General features: G+C 39.3%; 1 protein-coding gene across 1 annotated transcript in view; it reads right to left on the reverse strand.

Annotated features, from left to right (window-relative positions):
* Positions 1-231: 231 nt before the first annotated feature.
* Positions 232-26,511, reverse strand: part of emilin1a (elastin microfibril interfacer 1a) — a 34,608-nt gene continuing 8,328 nt past the window's right edge. The window contains exons 2-12 of the mRNA XM_008398165.3: positions 15,978-16,094; positions 12,659-12,846; positions 12,460-12,559; positions 11,925-12,033; positions 10,942-11,121; positions 8,544-9,821; positions 6,601-7,015; positions 6,155-6,271; positions 5,039-5,056; positions 4,807-4,932; positions 232-4,183 (exon numbers count right to left, since the gene is read on the reverse strand). Coding sequence (XP_008396387.1) covers positions 3,873-4,183; positions 4,807-4,932; positions 5,039-5,056; positions 6,155-6,271; positions 6,601-7,015; positions 8,544-9,821; positions 10,942-11,121; positions 11,925-12,033; positions 12,460-12,559; positions 12,659-12,846; positions 15,978-16,094 — 2,959 coding nt within the window. The 3' untranslated portion in view covers positions 232-3,872. The remainder of the gene's footprint in view (positions 4,184-4,806; positions 4,933-5,038; positions 5,057-6,154; positions 6,272-6,600; positions 7,016-8,543; positions 9,822-10,941; positions 11,122-11,924; positions 12,034-12,459; positions 12,560-12,658; positions 12,847-15,977; positions 16,095-26,511) is intronic.

Here is a 26,511-nt window from a genome sequence, read left to right on the forward strand (position 1 = left end):
TTTTTCCCGGCTCTCCCCTTCAAATCCGGAGCTAAAAGTAACCCATGGAGGTCAAAGACGAAGAGAGAGAAAGAAAGGGGTTTAAGCAGGAGCAAGGGAGTAAAATAATCCCAGCTGTGTGTATTTGTGAAGACCCAAAGAGTGCCAGATTAAACACGTCTAAAGCGGGAGCAGCAGCGTGCAAAAGGTGGAACAGATCGGGCTGTTAATAAAGGAACATAACTGCTGACGTCTGTGTTCATCTGGGGATCTGTATTTGAGGCACACGCGTGGGAAAACATACAACACATATACAGTAACTGGCAAGTTTAAGTGGTAGCTTTTAAAAACAATCTTACTGGGCTTCAAATGTAGGAAAATATTCACGAGTTGCCCAATGCATAGAAGAAGTATCAATGTAACTGTACATTCCCACACTGAGGAGGGAAAACAATCTGAGGAAGAAGTCTATATGATTGTTATAAGAATGCTCAGTCTGAAAAAGTAAAGTAAAATAAACTGCTGTTGTTCTCAACATCCACCGACCTCATTTAATGTGCAATTAAACTTTTAAAGGGCTGCAAAGCCGTTCAACAAAGACAAAGTGTTCGCACCAATGCAATAAAGATTCATTTTGCTTGATTAATTAATGTTGTGAGCTTTACTCATACTATTTATTGAAGTTTAAAGCCACTAATTGGGGACATGATGGTCATATTACTTTTAATGATGCATTTAAGCCGTTCTTTTATAGGCTGAGATGAGTCTATGCCACACAACATTTACGAGTTTTAATGGGGAAAAAATAAAGTCTACAACTTTGAATAAATTGTGTTTTGTCTAATTCATAAAGAGTTAAAATGTGCAAATATATTAATCGTTAATGATTATATGATTAGTTATTAATCTTATGATTAGATATCCCTTAGCAGATTGTACACTGCAAAAAATAAGCATCTCAACCCAAGTTAATAGTAAAAATGTGATTTTCCCATAAGTGAAACAAGTCTGGTAATAGTGCTAGTACTTTCTATCAGTATTATTTATCTAAAACAAGCTTGTCTATTTGGCTGAAAAGTTACTTATAAGTCAGTTTTGTCTTGTTTTTAGTGATCTAAGGTATCAGCACTAGAAACTAGACAAAACATTCTTGGTAAGGTTTTGTGTTTTTGCAGTGTAGAGAAGTCAAACCACTTTATCCAAGTGATCGACAAGCTCCTGACACAGTTCTCATGGATATTTGATGGGTTTTTCTTATCAGAACAAAACAAACTGGTGGTTTCCTGGCATTGGCCCAACTTTTCAGTGAAATCCACAGATTCTTTTTTCCCCCCAAAGTGTTGAGGCCAGCACCTTCCCAGAAGCTTGATGTTCGCCTGTTTGACCCATTTGAAAGGGGAACAGTTTTGAGGTACGTTTGGTTGTTGATTGTTCTGTTGGAATACTGAATTGTGTACAAAAGTGTTTTTGAGATTGAAAGCCTTATCTGGAACATTCTTCTTGGGATTATGGACAAACTTGTCTAAGAATGTCGCAATAAATCATTTAATCACGTGATAAATTAAAACGAGCTTGATCATTTTTATTTGCATGACTGTTTTTCTCTCTCTCTCTCTACCAAAGACTGGATGAAGTCTCAACTGGCAACTTGTTTGAAGGGCAATTTTGTTTACAGAGACTTCATAATTCAATTCACTTGTTCTTTTTGTTGTTTTATTTATGTATTTTGGATACTTTAAATGTGTTTCAGTTCCTGTGTTAGATGAAAGTCTATTGATTTGAGAATACCTACTTGCATTATTATGCCACTAGCATTTTCATTACTTGAAAATGGTCTCAAAACAACATTATCGTTTATCGCAATAATTTCTGGGACAATTTATCGTTCAGCAAAATTTGTTATTGTGACAGACTTACTCATGTCTGACCCGAAAGCTTTCCTACATTAATTATTTACCCTGTTCAGGTTTTTTGGTCCATTTTGGAGTTAATGCTACTTCCTTGGATGGCTCCCTCTCAGTCTGTGTTAATGTTAAGGTGAGTTCACCATAAGAGATGACATGGATGTCCCAGCAGCTTCCTGTTTATAATAGACGTGGGCCTTAGTGGTTCCTGAGTCGTCCCTGAAAGTCCGAAAACATATTTCCCCTTCATCTGAGAGGAGGATCCTCTGGCTGTTCAAACAGGACAACGATTCCAAACACAGATCAAAAGTAGTTCTAGACATCCTGCATCAATCTTCCTGGACCTGACCAAAGAAAAAAAATCACTGCAAAACTGCAAAATGTTGCAAGTATTTTTTTTTGTCTATTTTCAAGTCCAAATATCTTAGAATACGTGCAGTAAGATAAAACCAACTTACAAGTAAACTTTTAGCAAGATATAGGAGTTTGTTTCAAGTAAATAATTACTTATTATTGATTATAAAAAGTGCCCTGCGACAGACTGGCAACCTGTCCAGGGTGACCCCGCCTCTCGCCCGAAACGTTAGCTGGAGATGGGCACCAGCAACCCTCCCGATCCCACTGAGGGACAAGGGTGCAAGAAAATGGATGGATGGATGATTATAAAAAGTACTTGTTCAAATTGATTATTTCACTTAAAATTAAATTTTTCTCATGTGTGGAATAATCTACCAATGGAACTAGTATATCTTTTATCAGTATTAATTAATTATTGACTTAAAACAAGCTCTTGTATCTTGCTTAAAAGTTACTTATAACTTAGTTTTGTCTTGTTTCAAATTCACTCTCAGATATTTGCACTTAAAAACAGACAAGACTAACTTGGTACGATTTGGTGTTTTTGAAGTGCTTTGGAAGCTAAGCTTAAAGGTTGACTGTCAGGAAATGAACATATTTAAAGGAACTGTGACTTAATATCCAGTCAGCTGATGGCTTACATGTGGGTGTTGTATCTGAAAAATGCTAAGAGACATTTACTCAATAATTAGTGGAGGTATATGTGTATATTTAAGAAAACGTTGACAATAAATCCAACCTTTTACCACAAATCTTGTATTTAAAAAAAATCACTAGTTATATGTTGTATAATCAACAGAGGTTTTATGCTGACGGCAAACTCCTGTTACTGTAAGATCTCAGTCCTCGTCTTCTAACTTTAGATATCCCTTATTAGGACACAGAGTGAGAAGAAAAATCCCCTCTGTTCCTTTTGACAAATCCTCTGCTTCCTTTGTGTTTCGGGGCATGGCCAAAGTCCTAAAATGGTCTTATTGTTTTATGGCTGCATGATTTATAAAATCCTGCGGTTTCTCTATGTTGAACTGTCAGTGACTTCATTTGTGCATTTCCTCCTAAAGAATAGTGGTTTGGACTTTGTCCCTCCCGCATTTTTCCTCGAGACAATTGGCACTCGGCATTGCGTTTCTGGGAACTCACTTGTGGTCAAAATGAAACTGTGAGTAACACAAAAATAAATGATCATATTAAAAGAAAAAGAAAAAAAAAATACAACGGCTAAACGAGTGCGTAATGAATGCTGAAGATTTGAAGTGACGTGGGTGGACAGCGCAGATAAATAGAAAAACACCCACATCTTTAATCTTTCTCCATTTGACTAAATATCCTTTTTTTTTTAAACACAAGTGAAACTTGATGGATGTCCTGGTGCAATCAGTAAAGCGTCCAAGTTTATAGGAACATAGGAAATCACCCTGCAGTGGCTTCTTTTCCACATAAAAATACATCACAATCAACAAAATAAAACCTTTTCCTTAAAGCTGTCAAGCATTTTTTCTCTTTGCTGGATGAATCCAGTCCACTGGCATCAGTTTCACCCACTGTCGATGGCTCTTTGAGTTAAGAGTCCAGAGCAGAGATTTCAATGCAACAAGATGAACTCTGAAGTCGTACTCCGTCCTCTCTGACGGTCTAGTACAGCAGCATCCCACTGAAGACGGTTAAGGGTTCAGAGGAGAAGGCCAGCTTGCCCGTTACGAGGTCGACGCAGACCGTGTCCCCGACCTCTAAGGGTAGAATGATGTTGAACACAGCCAGGGCTCCAGGGATGTGTTTGGCCTCCGCCATGGGCTTCTCTAGGCCTTCGGGCTGATATCCTGCTGAATCCGCTCGGGCAACGCCAACGTTTGACTTAGAAAGCACCGCCTCGATCTTCATGTTTTTGTGACCCGTCAAAATGGCGCTGAAAAAGTATCTGCCACTCAGGGGCGCCGTAAATATACCTGTAGAACGGGACAGTGTTAGTTCAGTGTTCATGGTAAATATGTAAGATTGTATGAGTGACAAAGAGATTAATTTCTCTCTCTTTGTGGGTGTACTGTGCTGTAAAAAAATATATTTGATCAGCAAACATTTCTGCTTTTTTTTTTAATCACACTTAAATGTTTCAGATAGTTCAACAAGTTCTAATATCAAACATAGACAAACAGATGAAATTACTTTTCAAACAAGTAATTTATTCAGGGACAAAAGCAAGCAAGCAAGCAAGCAAGCAAGCAAGCAAGCTAGCTAGCTAGCTAGCTAGCTATCTATCTATCTATCTATCTATCTATCTATCTATCTATCTATCTATCTATCTATCTATCTATCTATCTATCTATCTATCTATCTATCTATCTATCTATCTATCTATCTATCTATCTATCTATCTATCTATCTATCTATCTATCTATCTATCTATCTATCTATCTATCTATCTATCTATCTATCTATCTATCTTACTAGTTATCTAACATGCTAGCTATTTTGCTAACTAACTACAGAACAGGACCTTTGAACCTGAATAAAGAAAACACAAACCGAGTTGACAGGAACTGATAGAAGTGCTTGAAGCACTAGCACACACCTGTTTCAGGATCGTAGGCTTTATTTTCATTGATAAATACTTCATTGAACTCTATGGTTCCCGTCTTCCTCATCCGGCGAGTCAGCGCAGCAGAGAAAGAAAGGCGCGGCACGTGAGCATCGGACCCTTGAAGACCAGATGACAAAGTAGAAACAGAGGAGAGCTTAGTGAGAATTATAGATCAAAGTGGAATGAGGGCTTTCATCTGTTGTTCAGTAAGTACAGTACATACCCTGTTCTCCTCTGAGCCCTGGAAAGCAAGATGAAAGATATAAAGAGTAAGGTAAATATCCAAATAAGCCATTCACTGGTATTTCAGCAAACAGAGCCTTGTAAAAATATTCACATCGCTTACATCGTCCACATTTTGCCGCATTCTATCCACAAACTTCACTGTATTTTATTGGGACTTTTAGGGGTTTGATCAGCAGTAAGTAGCGTATAAAATTAAAAATTTTCAATATCTGGTGTTGCTTTGTTTGCAAGTCCATCTGCAAGTCTTTCAGGGTACTTTTCTACCATCTCGTCTGATTTATTATTATTTTTATAACCTTAAATTTCTCCACAACTTCTTGATCTTCATGATTTTATCATCTCTTTAATGTTCTCTAACAAACCTCTGAGGCCTTCACACTACAGTTAGATTAATACAGAGATTAAATTACACACAAATTGACTTTTTTTTCTTAATCAGGATGACTATGGATTGTATTTATTTGTATCAAAATTAAATCAGCAGTATGTAACTTTTATAAAAAAAATGTCTTTTACATATTTGTTAAAATGATCACTATGTCATGACACTTCTTAGCGCTGCCAATCATTCTCATGTATGTGTTACTCACACCCTTCCCCTTTTTTCTCTGCTACACTACAGCTGGTTCACCACAACTGAGTCTGTCATGAATGCCAAGACTAGTTAGCATGGACTCTGATGACATTTAGCAGCGCTAAGATCCTCCTCCTGGCTCTGATTGGTTGTTTTTGGTCAAGAGTGGTTCATTTCTTCAGACACCAATAGTTGCTCAGGGAGGAGATGGAGGATATCGATCTTCTCACAAATGATCTGTCTCCTGTCTCGGCACAGTGACAGTTTGAACAAATATGTACAAAACATATTTTTGTAAAAGTTGCATGTAGCTTTAAGGGATCTGATAAGAAATGTGTTACACACTCTTCAGGATATCAATTTAAACCATCTGTTATTGCTCTTTCACTTCCCAATTCTGAACTACAAATAATAATAATACACTGAAATCTGGCATTAAATGTGACAAAGTTTAAGAGTTACAAAAAGTGTCGCAGTACAATGTGTATGTTTTACAGATCACTCCTTGTGTTTTTGTACCTGGGGGTCCCACTGGTCCTTGTCTGCCTTCTCTGCCTGGAGGTCCCACCCTTCCTTGGGGTCCAATAGGACCCGGTGGTCCAGATTCGCCTCTCTCTCCTCGAGGCCCCGGGGAACCTGAGGGAAAGAACAATTTAGAGACAGAAATACTGCACACAAACTCCTGTTAAGTAGTGCTAATGGTTCTAAGGAGCTTCAAACGGGAGGCACATTAAGTCAGGAAAGCCAAGACATTTAGCCTGGTGAGACTCCAGCTGTGTCTTTCATACTATGTGATTACAAGAAGATGTCCTTCAGACAGACAACAAACTTTACTAGGCTCTTAAGTGAATTCTTTCAAACATGACTGCCTGGATTCTTTGGTCTATTTTAATGCCTTTCATTACTTAATGTGCATCCGCCTTCACCAAAGTGAAATCCCATGCTCCCTTTCCCCTGAAACTCACCCCTAAAGTCCTGATCCCTGAAAATGGTGAACTGCCTTCCCAAGTCCAGCACAGAGGAGTTGAGCGTATGTATCCTGGAGTGGACACGGTCCAGCTGGACGGTCTGGATGTTGTCAATGAGCTCTCCTTGGGACGTCACGGTGACGTTGAGGCCGTTCACACAGCCCCACAGGCCAGACACATGTTTGTTCAGGCCCTGTTTGATTTTCTCCAGGCTGTCTGTGAAGGAGTCAAGGCGGCCGCAGAGCCCCTCCAGCTTGGAGAGCCTTCGGTCCAGGCCGTCGCTGGACCGCCGGCACTCTCCCAGCTCCGTGGCGTAGTTGTTCCTGATTATCTGGATTTCTCTGACCAGGTTGCCGAACCGGACATTAGCATCGTCGACGTGATCTGTCAGCTCATTCTTCAAGTCCTCCACCTTGAAGAGAAAACACAATCGTGTTCATTTGTGTTTTAAAGCGTCGCTTCATGTTGTAGGCCTTTACCACAATTTATTCTCCTATGGTATCGCAACCACTTCGTTCTCAGCAGGGTTGTGCTATTCTTCTATAGTGCTTCCAGACTTCCAAGATAGCCAGAAAGGATTTTTGAGTGGTCCAATGTTTTTACAGTGTGCACAGAAAACACATTTTTAATATCATACAGATAAATAAAGAAGATAAGCATATAGATCCATCATATGATGGATGTTCTGTTTTATTCAGTGGAAAATATTTCAGATCAGCATGATAGAGTAACTTTGGTCAATGGGGTCATGAGACATTGAAGAAATACTTAGAGAAGGAAGTTCTAAATAACATAGTTTTGGCATTCAGTTTTATGCATGGTATAAAAGGTACTCATATTTTTTTTACAACAAAATAATTCATACACTGTACAGTGCATGGGTATACTTTCAGTGAGTCAAAATTTTTTTTAACATACTTCTTTTATTGGTTTTATTAGTGGTGTAATGTTTTGACTTTATGAGAAACTGAACTTTGCGTTTTATTAACATCAAGCCATATTCTTCCAAATTAACAGATATAATAGCTTACAAAGACAAAGTATGAAATGCATCTATAAGTGAACCTAGATATTTACATACACTGTATAAAAATCAAATACCAATCAGAGCTGTTGTCAATAGATCTTACAGTAGTTGAGTAAGATGATACATTCATCATATGTGATTTTGTTGCTGTATTATGGTGGCTTTGTATTTTTTTTAAACTATTATTATCTGGATTGTTTGCTGTTCCTATGGCTTCTCCTCTCATATTGACCTTTCAAAAGAATGATGATATAAACTAGCTAAGAGCTACAATCTGGTACAGGGCATCAAATGATGATGTTCATGTTTAAGTTGCACATTTTTCTTTCTTTCTTTTTTAAAAAAAATAAGATTAAACCCAAAAAAGTCTTTCACATGAGAGATGGAACATGTCAAGAATCTAAAAAAAAAGTACAGCTGCCTTCTAATGAAGAACGTAGAAAAGCAATACTATTTTAGGAAAGCAGTGGCAGGTCAGAAGTCTGATGTGACCACATGAACAACATTAGGCATTGGTATGGAGCATTTTACAGACTTGGAAGTTAAAACAGATTTATTGAGGTCCACGGTTTGGGTCTATGCTCACCATGAAGTCCCTATCCAACAAGGAATTTCATCTACCTAATGATAAACTTGACATATTGGTATATTGCTAGAACTAAATATAACATTTTAAATAGGACTTTAAAGTAGGACACTCAATCCCAATACCCAAGATGCTAAACCTCCTGCAGAGGTACAGATATTGCTATGATGCAAAGCAAATCAAATAGTTAAACATGTAATATTTTACACTAAACAACCAGCAGTAAGGGCAACTACATGGGCCTTCATTTTATTAATAGCTAATAAACATTAAAATGTTGTAATATACTGTGTTAAGTTTAGTAGCAGTGATATCTCATTAGCTTACCACAGAATTGGTGTTTGAATTTGTGCTGGATAGATCCGTCAGCGTGGTACTATGTGTCTTCACAGTCCGTCCCAGGTCCTTCAGTGTGTTATTAATGGAGTTAAAAGTAATCATGACATTGTTCAGCTCTCCTTGGACTGACCTCAGATCCCCACCTAATTTCCCGCTGTGGAAGGTATGACCGTCCAACCGTTTCTTCAAGTCGTTTATGTTGGTCTTGCACTGTCCCGTACATTCCTCCACATCCTCCCTAAGTTGTCCCACCTCTTCCTGAAGGTTGGAGCAAACCTGAGAACAGGTGGACTCCCCCGAGTCAACTTTTCTCCTCAGATCCGTCAATTCTGTCTGGCATTTGTTAAGGCCGATCATTGTGGAGTTGGTGAGCAAGCGCAAGTCCTGCTCCACATTGCGACAAACGAAACAGTCATCAAGATCTCTGCCCAGTGTGTCGATCTCTGAGACAATGCGGGTGAAGTGTTCACCGTTCTGTCCGGTTACTGCTTTTATCTTGTTGATGTCATTGGTGAGGTCAATCACTCTGTCAATTAGGGAGTCTCCCGTCACAGACAAGTTGTTCAGGGTGTTATTAAACCTCTTGATGTGTTCCTGATTGGTCACAACTCTCCACTCCAAGGTTTTCACAGTCTCATCTGTCACTGGACTTTTTCCGTTGTGCCCACAGGTCTCACTGCACATCTCTGTGGTTGAGGCTAACTTTCTGTCAAGGAAGACTGTAGCGTTCTCCAGATGGCTCAAACGTCGGCTGTGGTCCCTCACTGTATCTCCGAGATCTGCAACTTCCAAGTCTAGTCTTCCGATTTTAGAGCTGTGATCATCCAGCTGAATAAAGACGCTGTTACGCAGCTGGGTGAAATCTCTTTGCAGGGTTTCTTTCAAGCTGCTCCCGGTGTTGGTGCACTTCTGCTCCGTCTTCCTCATCGTGGTGTTGAACCTCTTTTCCATCTCTCTCAGCCTGCTGTTAAACCGATCCTCAGTGACTCGTCCCTTTGTTCCACCCGTCCCAGCCAGCTCCTTATCCAGTCGCCCTTTGATGATATCACACTTGTCCGAAGTGGACGTGAGTCGAACGTCTATGCTTGACAGCCTCTTCTCCAGCTCTGTGATGGTGTTGCAGCAGGTCTGGGATTGCTTGTTTTCTCTGCGGTAGATTTCCAAGTCACGCCTGATGTTTTGGTCCATGGAGTTTATGAGCTTCTCCAAAGCTCTGATCCTTTCCCTATCCTCCGCCTGCTGCCGTCTCAAGTCCTCCACACCAACCTAGAGGAAAACAACATTATTAGGACAATGGACTGTTGGTTTGTGACATCAAGCTTCTCATACAGAGTTTGACTAATTACCATTGCTAGAAATTCAGCATCATAAATGATAGCAATAGCACGGACAGGTTGCAACATAATGTCACATACACAAGATCCCACCTTCTTAAAAACTGCTAACCAATGACGACTTAGCTGTTGTCAATATAACGGGCTAAATCTTAAAAGTATGTGTAGTATAGAAAAGAAAAATAGACAGTGATTTGCTGTTAAATGTCAAAACTATGACAAATATACAAAAAGGTCCAATGGTATTACACTTTACAGGTCAGTAAAAAGTTTTGATAAAAAAAATACCAAGGGAGAGGAAAGTAGGTCAGCTAAGCTAGCTTGACTTTGACGACCTTAACATAAATATGTGCTGCAGAATTCAATGTGTTTCAGATTAGTTAAAAAAATAAGGTGACCCACACACCGACCCAACTCCATTTCTAGCAGGAGTTTAAATCAGCTAAAGAACCACAGCAGCGTACAGACGATCATTTATCACCTGAACATGTGACACTGTTACGGACTGAGTGTTCTGTTCCTTGTGTAGGAAATGTTTGCCTGTTTTTCGGTGTTGAATCCTGATACACTTGAACTAATCTCTGCTCTGTCTGCTAGTGGCGCCATTGCCACCGACCCATTGTCAGTCAGTTGCTATGGCAATGGGTTGGTGTGTAGTATAGGTGACACATAGAGCGAGAGAAAAAAAGAATATGAGTGATTTTGAGTTGTTCTTCAACAGTTTTTCTGAGTTATTTTTCCCTTTGCTGTGGTGCATTGCACTGAATTAACAATAATATATCTCCAGGTTTCAGTTTGTTAACAAAACCATTCTACTGCAGCAGCGCAACTATGGATGGCAAGTAAAAGAATCGTCTTTTTGCCTGCCAGCATTGTGCACAGGCAAGAAATTTCTGGACGTAAACAACAACATGGAACATGTCTATAATTCATGGAGAAAATAATCCACCTGCTAATTAAAAGGTTATGTTTCCTTTTCCTTTGAAGGATAATTTGGATCCTTCTCCAGAAAAGAAGGAGCATATTACATCCCCTGAAAGAGCAATCTGTACCTGACAGGACGAGCAGGACAGAGAAACTCTTCTCTCCAGCTCAGTCAGGATCTCCTCCTTCAGCGTGTTCAGCTGGTCCCCTCCTCCTCCTCCTCCTCCTGGCCCAACATTTCCATCCAGGTCATTTCCCCCTCCATTCTCCAAATGGTTGTTGATGTTCAGCAGCGTCTCATCATGGACCTAAATCACAGAATCAGAGATTACGGCCTGTGATTGTGTTACAAGGTTAATTAAGGCGACAGACATGGTACAAAAGTTAGATTTTAGTTTTTAATATTTTAATAACAGAGCACAGAAACACATCCAAACCGTCCGTTAAAGTTTTTTACATTTGATGTAGGAATGAGAACAACAGGTCTAACACATCAGAATGGATCATTTTCTCACAAAAACAAATCAAGGCAAAAAAACAAGGCTTTTTGAAGATGTGCTGCTGTGTTGTAGTTTTTCATTCTCTTGAATGATTTGATCAGATATCATCTTTTGGACAAAAAGACATTCGCGTCACATTTGGACAACAGTGACATTCCTCAAACTGGAAGCTTCTCTAAGAGTGATGAAAACACGGGACAGAAAGTGGATTATAATACTGAAGGATCTGGACAGATTTCTGATAAGTACTGACTGTGATCTGTATATGACAACAATCTACTGCATTGTCCATCTGTCTGGATTAAGGAGTGGGGCTGAAAAACAGAGGCCACTTCTTCCAAAGAAAACATCCAGAGATAAAATCTCCTGAATCCCCATGGGAAAACGTGCCATGACAAAACTAATACAAACTTGAATTCCAAACATAATTTTTAACAAGTGATGTTTGGAACAGAACACAGCAAAAGAGCACCAGTGAAAAATGTGAGTTTTTTCAAAACTGCTCAATGGAAGAGATTCCATTTATTCCATTTACACCAAATTTATTCTCGTAATTTAAATTTTTGCATAATGGCAAAAAGACCAGAATCAAAGCCGATGATACGGATTACCTGTGTTCTGTTGTAGAGATGGTCCAGCTTGGTCTGGATGGTGTTGATGGTTTCCTTCATGAACGGCTGAGCTGAATCCGCAGGAACGGTGGCCCCGTTCAGGCTGGGCCTGCAAACCAGAACACGCAGAGGTCCGTAGACCTAAATCAAGATCTGTGACAAAACACTAAACCTGAGTATTTAGTGTCTGACTTCTTCTAAACACATTTCTGGAACGGGGATGTATCCAGTGGACAAATAGGAAGCCACTGATTCTGTGGTTTATTTACATGCTATCATGTTATCTTGTTCAGATTGAACTGTTTATCTCTTCCAGTCTGTATATTTGATTAGAGAAGGATGTCTGCTCTCCAAAACTGACCAACAGCCATAAACACTGACACACTGTAAATTATGCGCAGATGTTTGGTTTAGGAAGTGCGGAGAAACGGATGTATTAGTGCTAGCCGGTCTGGTGTAAACAGGACTACAGCCTGCAGGTGACGGCACTTCACCAGTAGCGCACGCACTTGATGGATGGACAACATTCACGTACAGCTTTTGGTTTATGCCATCAATGGTGGTCTTCATGTCATGGAGTTCTTTTTTGAGTCCGGTGATCGTGTCCTGCAGCTCCTGGATTCTCTCACGCTCGCCTCAAATCAAGAAAAATAAAGAGTCTGGATGTGAATGGAGCATGAAGTCAAGCTTTTTTTCATTCGTTTTTTTCTTTTAACTTCATTAAACCGTCATACCTTGTTCACCCTTCCTTCCACCACCGGGCTGTGGCGTCTGTGTCTGCCCTCCGTTGACCCGAGTGTCAAGGGTCCCGTGAGGACCCTGGTGGCAGTCTTCCCCTGAGTAACCGTGGCAACATTTCCACTCCATTTCCGTCACCATCTTGTATGCTACCTTGTACCTCGGCCTCCTGTACGTTCGGTAACTGGAGATCACAGAAAAGAACAAATTATTCATCAAACTGGTTCTTGAAAGTAACTTCATGTGTTCTTTTGTGCGATCCATCACAAAGATGCGCTGCTGTCCGCTGGTTTTGACTGAAGCAAACATTTCTTCCAACACTTTCCGATTTAGAGACTGGGTAGAGAGATGGAATATTGTAGAACCCAGCAAAAGTCACAAATTTGGTTTAATTTCCGAGTCATTTCATGGGATAGACCAATAGAAAGCTAGTCTGAAGGAGCTGAGTGGTGGAGGGGCTGCTCTGTGAGGCAGAAGTTAGGAAGCTTGGAAACTTTTAGGGGGAGCTGTGTCTCAATTTGGGGCTAGGCTACCATAGAGATTCAAGGATTTTTCAAACATGTATAAAAGAATAAGTGCAACACTCCAAGTTTTTGATTATGAAATAACATTATAACATGAAGTAAAGCTGAAAAGAACATGGATTTTAAATAAAACTGTCAATTTAATGAATAACTCAAAGGAGTCCTAACCCTCGCTTGAGTTGACGGACGCAGGAAGAAGAGTCCGTCTTCTTTCTGCATTTAGAATGGGCTTGGAACCCATTTCTAAATGCTTGAAGTTCTAGTATATTTTGAGACTGCAAATGTATTTCCCTGTTTTTATGTTCAATTTATAATTTAACATCCCAATCAGTGAGCTGTAACTGTTCCTAAACACTCAGACTTTCTTGCTCACTGTTGACATCCACAGAATGAACGGCTGCCTATCAGTTGACAGACAGGATAATCTCTGCTGTCGGAGCTTAAAATGTTCTTCCTGCCTTTTTTATTTCTCAATGTTTCCAACAGAAATCCACTGCATGTATCTCACACTAAATCAGAGTTACTTGCTCATAAATGGCTTCCAAAAATATGTAAAATGTTTTATTTGGATCTCGCTGCTGCAGTTTTCCCATGAATGTGTCATTCAACTCTGTGCCTGAAGAGTCTCCCCGTTGCAGTCAAAGTACCAGAAATAGGACAGAATTAACCAGAAATATCAATACATGAGGCAAGCAGCATTAGAGGCATATTGGCCAGGACACACTGCACTTTTATCCTCTTTTTGTATCAGTCCATAAACAGGCTTGTAGGTTGCAAAGGCTGCTTTAACGAGGTGACAGAAAGGTCAGCTGATGGAAAAATAAATCATTGTGAGGCAGAGCGTAGAAAGAGCCTTATGGAGCTGAAGGAAGAGAGAGAAAGAAGCCAGAGGAAAGCCAGGGTATGAAGACGAGATTGTTTTTAAGAAGAAAGACTAGATTGTGGTGCCTGGAGCTCCTACTGGCTTCATTCATAGCATAGTCCGGGTTTACGTCGAGGCCCCTGGCAGGCCTGGGGATCAAACGGCCGGGCCAAGGTTGAAACAGAGGGAGAACTTCAAAAGAGGAGAAACACAGGCAGAGTAACGGTTTCATGCGAGCGCAACATCCACATTTGGAAAAATCGCTTACAGAGTCCCGTTAATAACATATTTCTGGTGGTGGATTTGCAGTGTTGGGAGCGGACCAGGAGACAGACTGGACTGGACCTCCAACTCTCTGCACTGCAACATGATCCTGGGCTGCCTGTGTGGTTTTTCTTAAATCTTCTCCTATTACTGCATCTTAGCACTATGGATGCAATGATCCACTTTTTTCAGTTCTGACACACCAACACAAATATCTGAGGTTTAGCTATATACACCACTAGCTTCACAAGTTCGGTCAAACATGTAAAAACAACACAAATGTAATTTGTTCAGTAAGTGCAATTAGAAGTATAACAGTCAATGTAAAATAAATACATTGGCTGTTATACTGACAAAAGCAATAGGTTGACCAGCTCGGTCAAACATGTAAAAGATAAACTGCAACAAACCTTCTGTCAAATGATTCTACTGGGTTTAAACCACTTGCGCTGCGTCTAAAAAAGCGAGTAAAGCTGAAAAACCTTGTAATAACTTTTGCTTCCAAACACTTCTAAATTACAGCCATATATTAATAAAGGCATAACAAAGTTATGCCTCTTAAAGACCAATAAACTGTCATTTTGGGATAGACTGGTCACACCATAGCATTACTCATGTTGGTCTGGAACCAAGATGCTTCTCATTTACTGGACTCCTTGTTGAAACATCCACTTGAAAGCACTTCCTCCTTGATGTGCCCCTTTAATCCGATCCATTATCTCATGTATGCGATAGATAAACCCAACAACACTATGCCATGCGAATATCATATGGATATCATAAGACCAAAGCCACCATGCTACTAACTTTACCATGACTGAAAATCTTTGTTTAAAGGTTATCTGAGAACATTTCTGCAGCCTCTAGACTCAACAAGACCAATGTTGCTTTTATCCATAACATGTTGTCTTTAGCCAAGTCGGTGTGTTCTTTGGCAAATTGAAACCTCTTCAGCCACTGTTGTTTTTTGTTTTCAATGACTAAACTTCAATTTTGTACAGATACTCCATACTGAAGCTGGAAGAGATTTCAAATATCCAATATAAAACGATCAGGTTAAAACTACCTTTTGAAAATTGACAACTGTAAGCAGGTATTAAAAATACTTTTCACTAAGACTCTGAATTAAAAATGTTGTTTTTATTGGTTAGATGCAATATGCTAACTTCAAATGTTGTGTTTTCATCAACTGTAAGCAGAAAATCATCATAATTAGCAGAAATACAGGCTTTCAAACATCAATCTGTGTGTAATTAATCTATACAAAGTGTTTCATTTAGTGACAAAGTTCCTGAAATAAATGATCCTTTTCATTAATATTCTAATTCATTGAATGAGTCTGAAACTCACCTATGTGTCCACCCTTTCATCCTCATAAAACATTAGCATAAAACGTTAGCCATTAGCTCCTGGATAATGGCACTCTGAGGTTGGACTGATCATACAGGTAGCTCAGTTATATCCAGAACCTTCTGTTTATTCGTAAGGCAGTAGAAACGCAAGCACCTGAGGGAAATTAGTTTTTCTAGACAGGAAACCGATGGATGAAGACAAGATGTAAATTCAGAGGACAGGAAGTTAGCAGGACAAGGTTGAGTACTGATGCTAATGTTATAGTTAGAGAAGGGGGAAACCTAAGGACATGAAAAGGCAGTAGATACTCACGGGACCCGGGGACATTGGCCCCACGTACAGCGCTGATAGTCTGGCTTGACGTACGTCTCCACCCCGTCCTCCATAACGCAGCTCACTGTCCTCGTCACCACATAAGCACACCAGTTCCTGTTAGGCAAAGAACAAAACGCGGTTCAGAAAATCTGCTCCGCACTTAGAATCCACCCTGACTCTGTTCTATGGATCAAAAAAAAGAATAAATCAACTCTAATATATTGCACTAGTTGATTGTGAGGCCCAGCTATAACTTTGAGATGAATATCTCAAACCCTGGACTCGGCTGTTATTCTGCACTCCAGAAATGGGTGCAGATGTCAGATCTGTTCAGGATAACTGCGGTTTCAAACAATCACTGCTATTGTGTTCTCTATCCAATGCTGACCAGCCCCCACTGAATCTCATACACAGCCTACCATATCATTGTTGTGTTTGGACTGCTATCTTTAAAAAGAAGAAGAAAAAAAAAAAACTCACTCAAGCAAACCCCCAACGTCTTGCCTCCAAGCAAATAACTTCCACAGTTAAAGCGCATTATGTTAAGGTTTTCCTTCTGTGACATAACAATAGATGCAACCAAATGAACATAAGGAAATGGTAGAAAGAAGCAAGGATGATTTTCGTCTGTAAAGAACTTTATCCTCATCTTTCTTTTCCGTCTAAGTGTTGGACTCAACAGACTTAGACAATGTCACAAATTTGCAAAAGCTTTCATTGACCTCATTTTCAAGGAACAGCAGTAGTTTGGAATTACACCTACTAGCCAAAACATTATGACTATCTGCCTAAAAGTGCAAGTCTGTCCTAAGGGTCAAAAAGAGGGGTTCCATGGATTTGCCTTGTTTGCTCAATTTATGCCAAAGATAATAAAGTGGATTGAGATCTGGAGAACTTGGAGGACAAGTCAATCCCAAACTCGTCATTGTGCTAGTCAGACAATTTCTGAACCATTTCTGTGTGATTTGTGGCAGGGAGCATTGTCATGAAGAAGTACTAATAATAAAGGAGAACTGTCTCCATTAAGGTGTGTACACAGTCTGAAACAATGCTTAGCTAACAGATGGGTTAGGTATCCCAGCAGAACCTTGTCCAAACATTCATTATCATGCCTGTCACAATTACAAATTTTGCTCAACTCAACTAGCTCCCTATTTGAGCTAGTTGAGACCAAAGCAACAGACTAAAGACTTCAGTCATCCAGTTTTTGGTAAAAGAGAGAAAAGAGAAAAACGAAAAATCGTGCAAATTGAAATTACTGAGCTTGTTTTAATTTGTCATGTGATAAATTGATTAATTGATTTATTGCTTATTGCGACATTCCTACTCCTACCTAGGCCTACTTATTGATGGAATTAAGAGTAAAAGTTGTCAACCATCGCCATATAAAGCAGTTGGTTGCCATGGGGACATTGGACACATGCTAGCCTAGAAATAACGCTGACTACAGTTCGAAGAAATATTTACTTCCTCTGGGGCTTCTGCCATCTTCTTCTTTCTATGTAATATGTCATTTAAAGATGCACAAAAAAACGCTGTCTGCTGTCACTTTTGAAGATGTAATATGGCTACAAACGACAAGTTAAAATATTTAAGCATCTTTCTGTCTATCAGTAGACAATACCTCCCATGAAGTGAAGACATGTAATTAACATGATAAACTAACATCAAGCATCCCCTACAACTTGCTCCAACCCAAAACATTTCTGAAACACTCCCACATTGTCCAGCTGCCTGCAGGGTACTCCATCTCATCCCCCTTCTCTCCTCTGACCTCTGGAGATGCATCTCCTGATAACAGTAGCAGAACTATTTAAAACACAGACGCAGTTCAGTCATTCTCAATACTTCCCAGAATCCCAGCGTTGCTATTTCTATGTTGGTATTATGGATAATTAGTGTCAGTCTGAGCTGCTCTTTTGGATAACAGCCGGCGCATACAAGGACTTTGTTCATCCTGGAAAGTCAATCAGCAGCTTTCATCAAAGCGTCTTCTAGTCTGCCAGCGAGCCTCTGTCTGTGTTTTCTTCTGTCTTTTGCTTTATGTCCTCTTGGGATCAGCTGTATTCTGGCTATTTTTTTTTTTTTACATCTTTCTTACAATTTGTCACGTTACAAAATACAAATTTCAATTTATTTTGATGGATTTCACATAAAAGACCAAATAAAAAACAGTATTTCATGTTTTTATTTTAATTCAGAAAGATCCCCCTTCCATCATAACTTTAAACTCACATGTCATCACAAAATGGAATGGTTTAGATCAAAGCATACATGTGTTTTAGGACTGCCCAGTCAAAGTCCAGACCAAATGAGACTGTGGCGAGCCTTAAAATGGATGTTCAGTTTGTTCCATTTTGTAAAGAACAATAGGTGAAGCTTTCAATCCCTACATGTAAAGACATTTACAGTGTTTCTGGAGGTTTCAACAACTCAGATTTAAGACTTCTTAAGTCCTGTTAAGGCCATTATAAATGACATTTAAGACCTGTATTATAGCACAGATGAACAGAGGAGGTAGATTTTGCCACATTCTTAAAGTTAGTGGAAGACATTGATTACAGCTCCTCTTAATCTTTTCCCTATTTGTCATCACAGCTGCATCTGTGGCTCTAATCTCTTGGTTCCATGCTCTACTGCTTTTCCTTAATCTCTTTCTCAGCTGTATTTTCCTAACAACTTTGTTGGAATAAAATTCTTCAATAGCTTAACGCCATGTTTAAAATCCACAAAATGTCCAACTGCAGAGTTTATGTCGTATCATCATTTGGGTTGGCAAGAGAAGTGACGTCACCCAGCCAACTGCTGATAAATTTGTATGATAGTGGCAAAAAAGTTAGCTAGCTAGCAAGATTACATTAGCAGCTAGTTAGCATTGAGTCATAGGGATAAAGATGTCTGTACATGACTCAAACTTTTACCTCACAGGAACGTGCTGCAAGAAAAGAATCTTCCTGAATATAAAGGATTAAGTAGTCCTGCCATGGCAACATTTAAGACAAGTGATTAGCATATTTAAGGTCAACTTACTTTTTTCTTAAACAAATTTAAGACATTTTAGATACATGAAATTAAGACTTAAGGATGCACAGATGCCATGCATTTAGTTGTAATTTTAGTAAAATTAGGTTCTACAAAGATTTTGTGACAACCTGTGAACACAATATACAAGATACTCTTACTTTTACCAAGCACTGTATGTGTATTATTTAATCACCTCCTTTTTTCCCCCACACCTGTTTCCTTTCAAGCCATTACTGTTTATGATGTGCTTTATCTTTCCTCATGTTTTACTTCTCCCAGTCTGAGAGGAGAGGGTGGTGGTCCCTCTCCAGGACCACCACCCTGTCCACTCCTTAATACCAGAGCCAGTCTGCCTGACAGCTGAGGTTATCACGTTTTTGATCCCCAGAGCCTCACAGCCCACTCCTCATGACCTCTATGTAATGAACGTGGGAAAGTGAACATGACTAATTAGCTGTCATTAGCCAGCCAACTCACTGGTTTTTATCCTTTTAACCCAGCAGGTACATTGACCTTATTGTTTACATGTTCATAAAATAAACATTATTAATGGTGAGTGTCAATGGTTACTGTCAAAACAAGGATTACTTTAGTTTTTCAGAGCCCTAGATGTTAGGAATACAAGCCGAACTTCAATGCGTTGCTATTAATAAAGGTATTTCTGTCATGCTACTAGGAACATGAGCAACACAAGTTGATAATGAAATTGTTTCAATGTGTCCAACACTTCTTTTAATCATATATACCTTCAGGCAATGATAGTTATACAAAAATTCACAATTTTGAAAGGTATTTTATATGTTTACTTTTATTTTTTAATATTGACAACATAGATCTGAAATATATATTTTTTTTGTTTCTCCTGAATTTTCACCTGTAACACATCCCCAAAAAATAGTAAGGTAATAATAACAAAGAGGCAAAGAGGTAAATCTGTTTAAAATGAACAGAACAAACACGCTATTCACATAAAGACTCTGTTTCTAAGGTCCAAAGTCAGCCCAAGGTTCATTTTATCAAAAGTTTGTCAAATATTTCTTTAATAAAAATCTAGAACTGTGGAATTCAAAATGATTCTTCCACTGTAGTCATCAGTGCATCCATGACGAACCATCACACCATGGAAACATCAGTTTTGCTCCAGACCGACAGTAGAAAAAAAAACAACAAGTACCCAGACTGCTCTGCAACCGGTCCGGAGCCAGACTACGTGACGGAATTGCAAAGCCCCCTTTGCAATTCTCATTTCTACTTTTCTGACGGTAGCTTCAGGGGGAACAATCCTTCAGAGCCACATGTGCTTTCCTTTAGGAAAACATTTTTCCAAAGATGCACTTCTCTCCAGTTGGCACCCCAAACTTGCCATAATAGTTTTTCTGTCTTTTGTGTATGCCGCTGTATTGGAAAAATATATTTAAAAAAAAAACAAATAAATAGGAGGATTTCTTTTTGGAGAATCTAGACCTGTCACATCTTTGAAGTATGCATGTTGCTCTTTTATGCAGACCTGTTCTGAATAATGCTTGTGTATTGGGATTAAAGGTGTGGAATACACAGTGTTCTGCTGCATCAGGACCAGGTGTGTTACTTTTACTTTTTTTGTGAATGAAAGTTGCTCATTTTGTCCAAAATGTACAATAAATATATGTTTTATTTCTTAATCAAATTATGTATGACGGTATTATTGCCCCTTACTATACTATTGTCTCTTATGATACTTATAAGAGACAAGTATTATATTGTCTCTTATAATACTTCCACATTATAAGAAGTTTCTTATAATACTTCCATATTATAAGAGACAAGATGGACCTCACTGAATATGGTGGTCTACAGAGGAAGGTACTGACAACGGTGTTTATGTCACACAGGTTTCAGGTCATGATGGTTTCATGATGAATATGGATTAGACCTGAGGTCACTATTGTCTAAAATACCTCCCTAAATAAAACACTGTTATCCTCTGAATCCCCCTGATTTCTGTTTAAAACAAGTACATTGAAAGACTTTGTAGAGAAGGCCTTTCTAATGAAAACTGTGCTCATCTGGTACATTCACAGCATATCATATTGCTGCAAACTGAAAGACACTCAGTGGAGCTCAGACTGCAGCCAGAATCAGCTCCAGCATAAGTGAATGTCATTTGGCTGAAATAATCTAACACTTATCTAAACAGTTCTAGAATTTTCTTTTTTTTCTGCATTTGTGGTTTTTGCTGTGATCCAGTTACATTCTTGCTTTGCCTTTTCTGTGGTTTTTAGGCATTTAGTTGCTTCTTTTTTGTTTAAATCAGAACTGTTCTGGGTAAAACAGTTCTGATTTAAACAAAATCAGAAGAGCTTTAACTCTATCATGCCATGTGGGTTTGTCCATTTATCCAGCCCTGGTCTCTGTTTATTATACAGTGCATGTTGGAGAGCAGATTATCTAACAACACCATCAGGAGCTGAATAAACAGACAGAAGAGAAAACATGAGAAAAAAAAAACAGTTCAGATGTTTCCTCATGTGGTCCAACTGGGTTGTTTTTGTCACGGTGATTCAGTGAAACGTCTGTCCAGTTTACTATCAACACTCGTAGAGTCCCAGATAAAGCTGGCGACTCACACGCCCTTATCTAATCTGATGGAGAGCAGCTGCTGCTCTTACACAAACAAACAATCTGTCAGTTTTTTTTCGCTTCTGACCAGACAGATTCGCTTCATCCACGTTACAAACCGGCTCCGTTTTCACATGCTGTCCGTGTCACACAGCCAGAGAGTTCATTTTCCATCATTTCATCCCAGAACTCTGTGAGAGGAGTCTTTGTGTTTGTCAGAGCAGGACCAAGTGAGAGTGTTAAGCGCAATTAAGTGCAAGTGGGCGTTAGCGTTGGGCAGCTCAACTGGCTGGGCGGGCGGTCCACATGAAATGAGCTGAAAGTCCTTCCTGTCACTCTCCATGTTTGAATAAAGGTCACAGGAGCCTTTAAAAATGCCAATGGACCCCGACCCCGACCCCGACCCCTTCCCCCCCAGAAACAACACAATAGGTTTATTTGTGCGTGTTCCTGCACGCACGCTTTCTGCTGCATGGGTGCTGCCTTTAACTGGCCTTTTTCTTGTTTGTTTCATTGTGTTTATTTTTATGTGTTTCATTGCCATAAATCTAAAAACTGAGAAAATGTTCCTATAGAAAGTTCAATAACTTGACTTCAGAATCTTTCCATCATTTTAATCCCTACAAATCACATACACAGATAATGACAATAACACATAAACATGGCCAAATGTCTTTGTAATTTTAAAAAAGCAAAGGGTATCCTTGAAGGTTTTTCTCTTTAATAATAAGGTTTCTTCCCAGGTGTAATAAAGGAGAAAAATATGAATAAAAAACACACAAAACTAATTTGTTTCAGTCATTCCTGTGACATACATTTGTTTATGTTGTATTGTGTTGTATACTTCAGCTAATGAAAACCCCAAATTTTTGTATCTCAGTATAAGACCTTAATTTATGCATAAATGCTATGGCATGGTCAGCACACTTCCTCTAATCAGCTATTGCTTTCATAGAAAAGTTAATTTTTCGTTTAGAGCTTTTGCTAACTTTTAAAACGTTTAGCATGCTTAGCTTCCTCTAAATTAACTTTCCTGGATAAACTCTAAAGTTATAATTGGCTTAGCTGTTTTGTAAACCTTTAATTGAATAAAGTTTGACATCTGTGTAGAAGAATTGGTCATCGACTGTCAAGAACTCTTCAAGGAGTTGGAGGTTTACATTCATGCTTTTATTTTGAAGTGGGTGAAGACTGTTTACGCGTTTCCGTTTCCTCTACAGTGGTGAGATGAATGTGAGACCAGTGGGATTTTCCAACATGGCCAAAAAAATCTGAGGCACTTTGGTTTTGTTGGTCATCAAATTATGTGGGCGACATTAAGAAGTACATAACATTTGCTGGAGGTTTTCTCATCTACTGCTGGCTTTGTTCCTACATGGTTACAACACAAGACAGAAATGAAATACTGTGAAAGAGGTGCTACACCTGTTTCACCAGAGGAAACCACATGCTGACGGCAACTGATTTTGTTTTGCAAGACAGACTAAACTTTGACTGAAAGTATCCAGGTGATTTACCAGCCCAGGATCGTGTGCCAAGAAGTCGTTATAACCCTTTTCCATGATCCACAAATTAAGCAACTTCTTAACCATAGAGTTTCAACTTCTTTTTACCTTGTAGCTGTAGTTTTTTAAGAAAACAAAGTGTAGCTTTAGCTGTCACTATGGGCTCTGGATATGTCACAGTGTGCTTTAGGCTATAAACTCAGTGATTATTTACTCCTATCTTGTAAGAAAGGAAGTCATTCTTGACTGTTGCATCAGCTAACAGAGAGCTAACTCATAAGATTGGGCCAGATTTACATTAAATTTGTTATGTGGATTGTTCCACACTGAACTGAGATTCTTTACCAAACAGTTTAGTGTCATCAGCATAGACTGATGAAAGCATGAGAAATACAGTTTATGGAATAATCAAAAGTTTTTTCCGAAACTTTGCAACAATCTCGTTTACCTCTTTCTTGTGAAGTGAAAAACGCTTATGGCATTGTCAAATCTTGTCTCGTCTTGAAATGCAAATGATCCTAAGTAAGCAACCACAATTGGCACGAAACAGAAATATAAGCGGGAAACATGGCAACTCGGATAAGTTGGCCGGTCTTCATTACAGCAAGTCCAAACGTCTAGTGGTGAGCCGACCGCTGTAGAGTTTTAATTTTATTTACACAGCCATAACTCAGCATGAGTGGAAACGTTGCACCTGCCTGGGCATTGCTTTATCCCCCAATAAATTTCACTTCTTATTAAACGTCAGACACTTCAGAGCCAAGCAGGAAGTCGCAGTCTGACATCTCGACCCACACATGCTGGGTCCATTTCACTCAACAGCATCTCTGCTTGAGCCCTACAAGGGAAGAAGGACTGAGGAGTAAAAGAGGAATACTCTGTTGCAAAAGTGACACAGAGAGTATGTGGGAGGAAGAGGGAGTCAACGAAAGACAAAAAAAAAGAGAGAGCTGAGGTTCAATGATTTAACAAAGCAATCACTTGGCAGTGCCTATTGAGGGAACTTTTCATTAAGCTTTTAAGGAAAGCCCCAGACACAGACCTGGGAGGGGGGACTATCTTGTCGTTTGAACTGCGACCCACTCAGGTCAAGCACCCCTACGATGCTCTTGTAAAGACATACAAAACCAACCAAAGGTACACATATTGTCACAGACGACAGCGTACACACTTGAGTGACCTCGCTCCTGCCTGAGTGATCACACTCCAAGAGACAAACAGCCAGAGAGGTGAGTGCTGACTTTTCCCTTTGGAGCTGCTCCAAAATCAAGGAACGGGAGGTCTGTGTAAACCCTCTCTCTGATTGTTTAGCCTGACGGTCAAGAAGATATACACAGAAGGTCTCTGATACAGCTGTTGGGTTCAGTATTACTCCTCAGATATGAAGTGTTGACATCTCAAGAGTTTTTTTTTGGGTGCTTCGCTTTAAGCCATTTATGGAAGCATTTGTTTGAGTCGGGACAAAGCCTTAAAATAACAGCCACCCTAAAAGACCCTCAGCTAGCTAAAACTTTACTATCCTCTCTGAAGCCTGGCTCCTCATGCTGTTCCATTTAGGCTTTAAGAGGAGGTTTATAGTTTCAATTGTTCTGTTATAGGGTGGGATTTGATAACTGTTGGGAGGCAGTCCAAGCCTCCGCAGCGCACCCAAAGTTTATTTAAACATAAAACAGCTTTTGAATGCCATGAATGCTGGAAGATATGCTAATTAGGTGACAATGGTGGAGCCTGGAATGCATTCCCTTTCCCACAGCATTGCCAAAAGCAAAGAGTTTCTGTACTAAGCTAATTAACAGCGTGTAAAAATCACACATAGATTGTAAGTGAATAAGAAAAGGAAAATCCTGTTATGTTTTTATTTCCTGATTACACATTGGTACCTTTCAATGGAGTGTAACTGTGTGACAATGCTCTTTGAATTGCAGGAAATAAATGACAAAGCAATGTACTATAGCTGTTTCTGAAGACATAAACCACTCAGATGTGAGGCTATATGGATATTGAGAGAGCTGATGGACCAGAAAGAGTGTAGAGTCATTAAAGGGGTTTTTACACAAGAGCAGTTCAGTCTCCTTCAGAGGGACCTGTATTGTTTTGACTAACGCAAAAGCTCATCTGAACTCTGGTATGTACCAAGAAGGCAAGCCCTGGTCTTCCTATAAATGTAGGTGTTGAATCATTTGCAAGTGGAATCCAGTTCAGTTAGCTGGAACTGAGAATGAAACTGGGCTCTTAAGCAACCGAAAAGAGGTAAACTAAAGTGAGGAAGTGATGTCTCTAGGATGTATCTGTGATCAGAAAACTGTTAAATTGTTGCTATTGACTATGCAAAATATGTCACTTAATCACGTGAGACTAAGAAACTAAATAGAAACTAGATTGTTTTTCCAAGTTTTTTTTGCCAACATAGCTGTGGCTTCTACTTGTTCAAGTCGAGGTAGTTTGTGGATGTAGCACACATAGTTGGGGCTCATTAAACGGAGGTATTTACAAAAACATTGGAAATTTAAACTCAACCTATACATTCTCCCTCCTGATATGTTGATCAAATTGCCGACTTTGCCTAAACTCACACCACAGTTTATTTCACGTCATTAATAGCATTTCCTCTTACACTGAAGCATACATATAAGTGTACAAAAAGACTAAGTGCTAACCTGTTTTTTCTGTATCTGCGAGGCAAGATAATGATGGGCCATTTCTCCATGGTTACAAATGATTAGACATGTACTTTCTCTATAATGCAATATTTGATTGAATCTTTCTGATCTTATCAGTGTCCTGAACCACCTCATGGAGGTTTTCTGTGCACAGCCTGCTGGGAGGAGATCTTGAGCCAGATACAGAACAAACTGGAGGGAGTAAATTTCCCTTCTGGACTAGGATCAAGGAAATCCTTAAAGGGGGATGGATATTTGGGTTCCCCTCCAAATATCCATTGCAATCAGATCTAAAAAAAGACAACAATGGATGGACGGATGAAAGGATACAAGATGTTTATAGCGCCGACTTATATAGTATTTCTTCTAAAACTCACCAATAAGTGTACATAGAAGTGTGTTGTTGGGGGCCACATCAGTACAGTGCCTTGCTGAAAATGGAAAATTCCACTCCTGGTATCGGTCATAAAACTCCCAAACTTAAACTACAATTGCATTGCTTTTTGTCAATCATGGGGTCAAGATGTAACTGTAGCACTTCACTCAGACATCTGAATCAACTCTGCTTTGTCTTTAATCCCGTTCGGCTGTGAAAGGCTGCTGTTCACATGGAAGTGCCAAAAGCTTTTAATTTCAAAGGGGGATGATGCCTTTCTATTTAAAGTGTAACACATGAACTTTAATGAGAGAAAAAACGACCAGTGATGTTTTTTACGGCCATAGACATGCCATAACCAATTGGAT

Source organism: Poecilia reticulata, chromosome 21 (genome assembly GCF_904066995.2).
Source record: "Poecilia reticulata chromosome 21, P_reticulata-male-v2, whole genome shotgun sequence".
NCBI classification, from domain to species: Eukaryota; Metazoa; Chordata; class Actinopteri; order Cyprinodontiformes; family Poeciliidae; genus Poecilia; species Poecilia reticulata.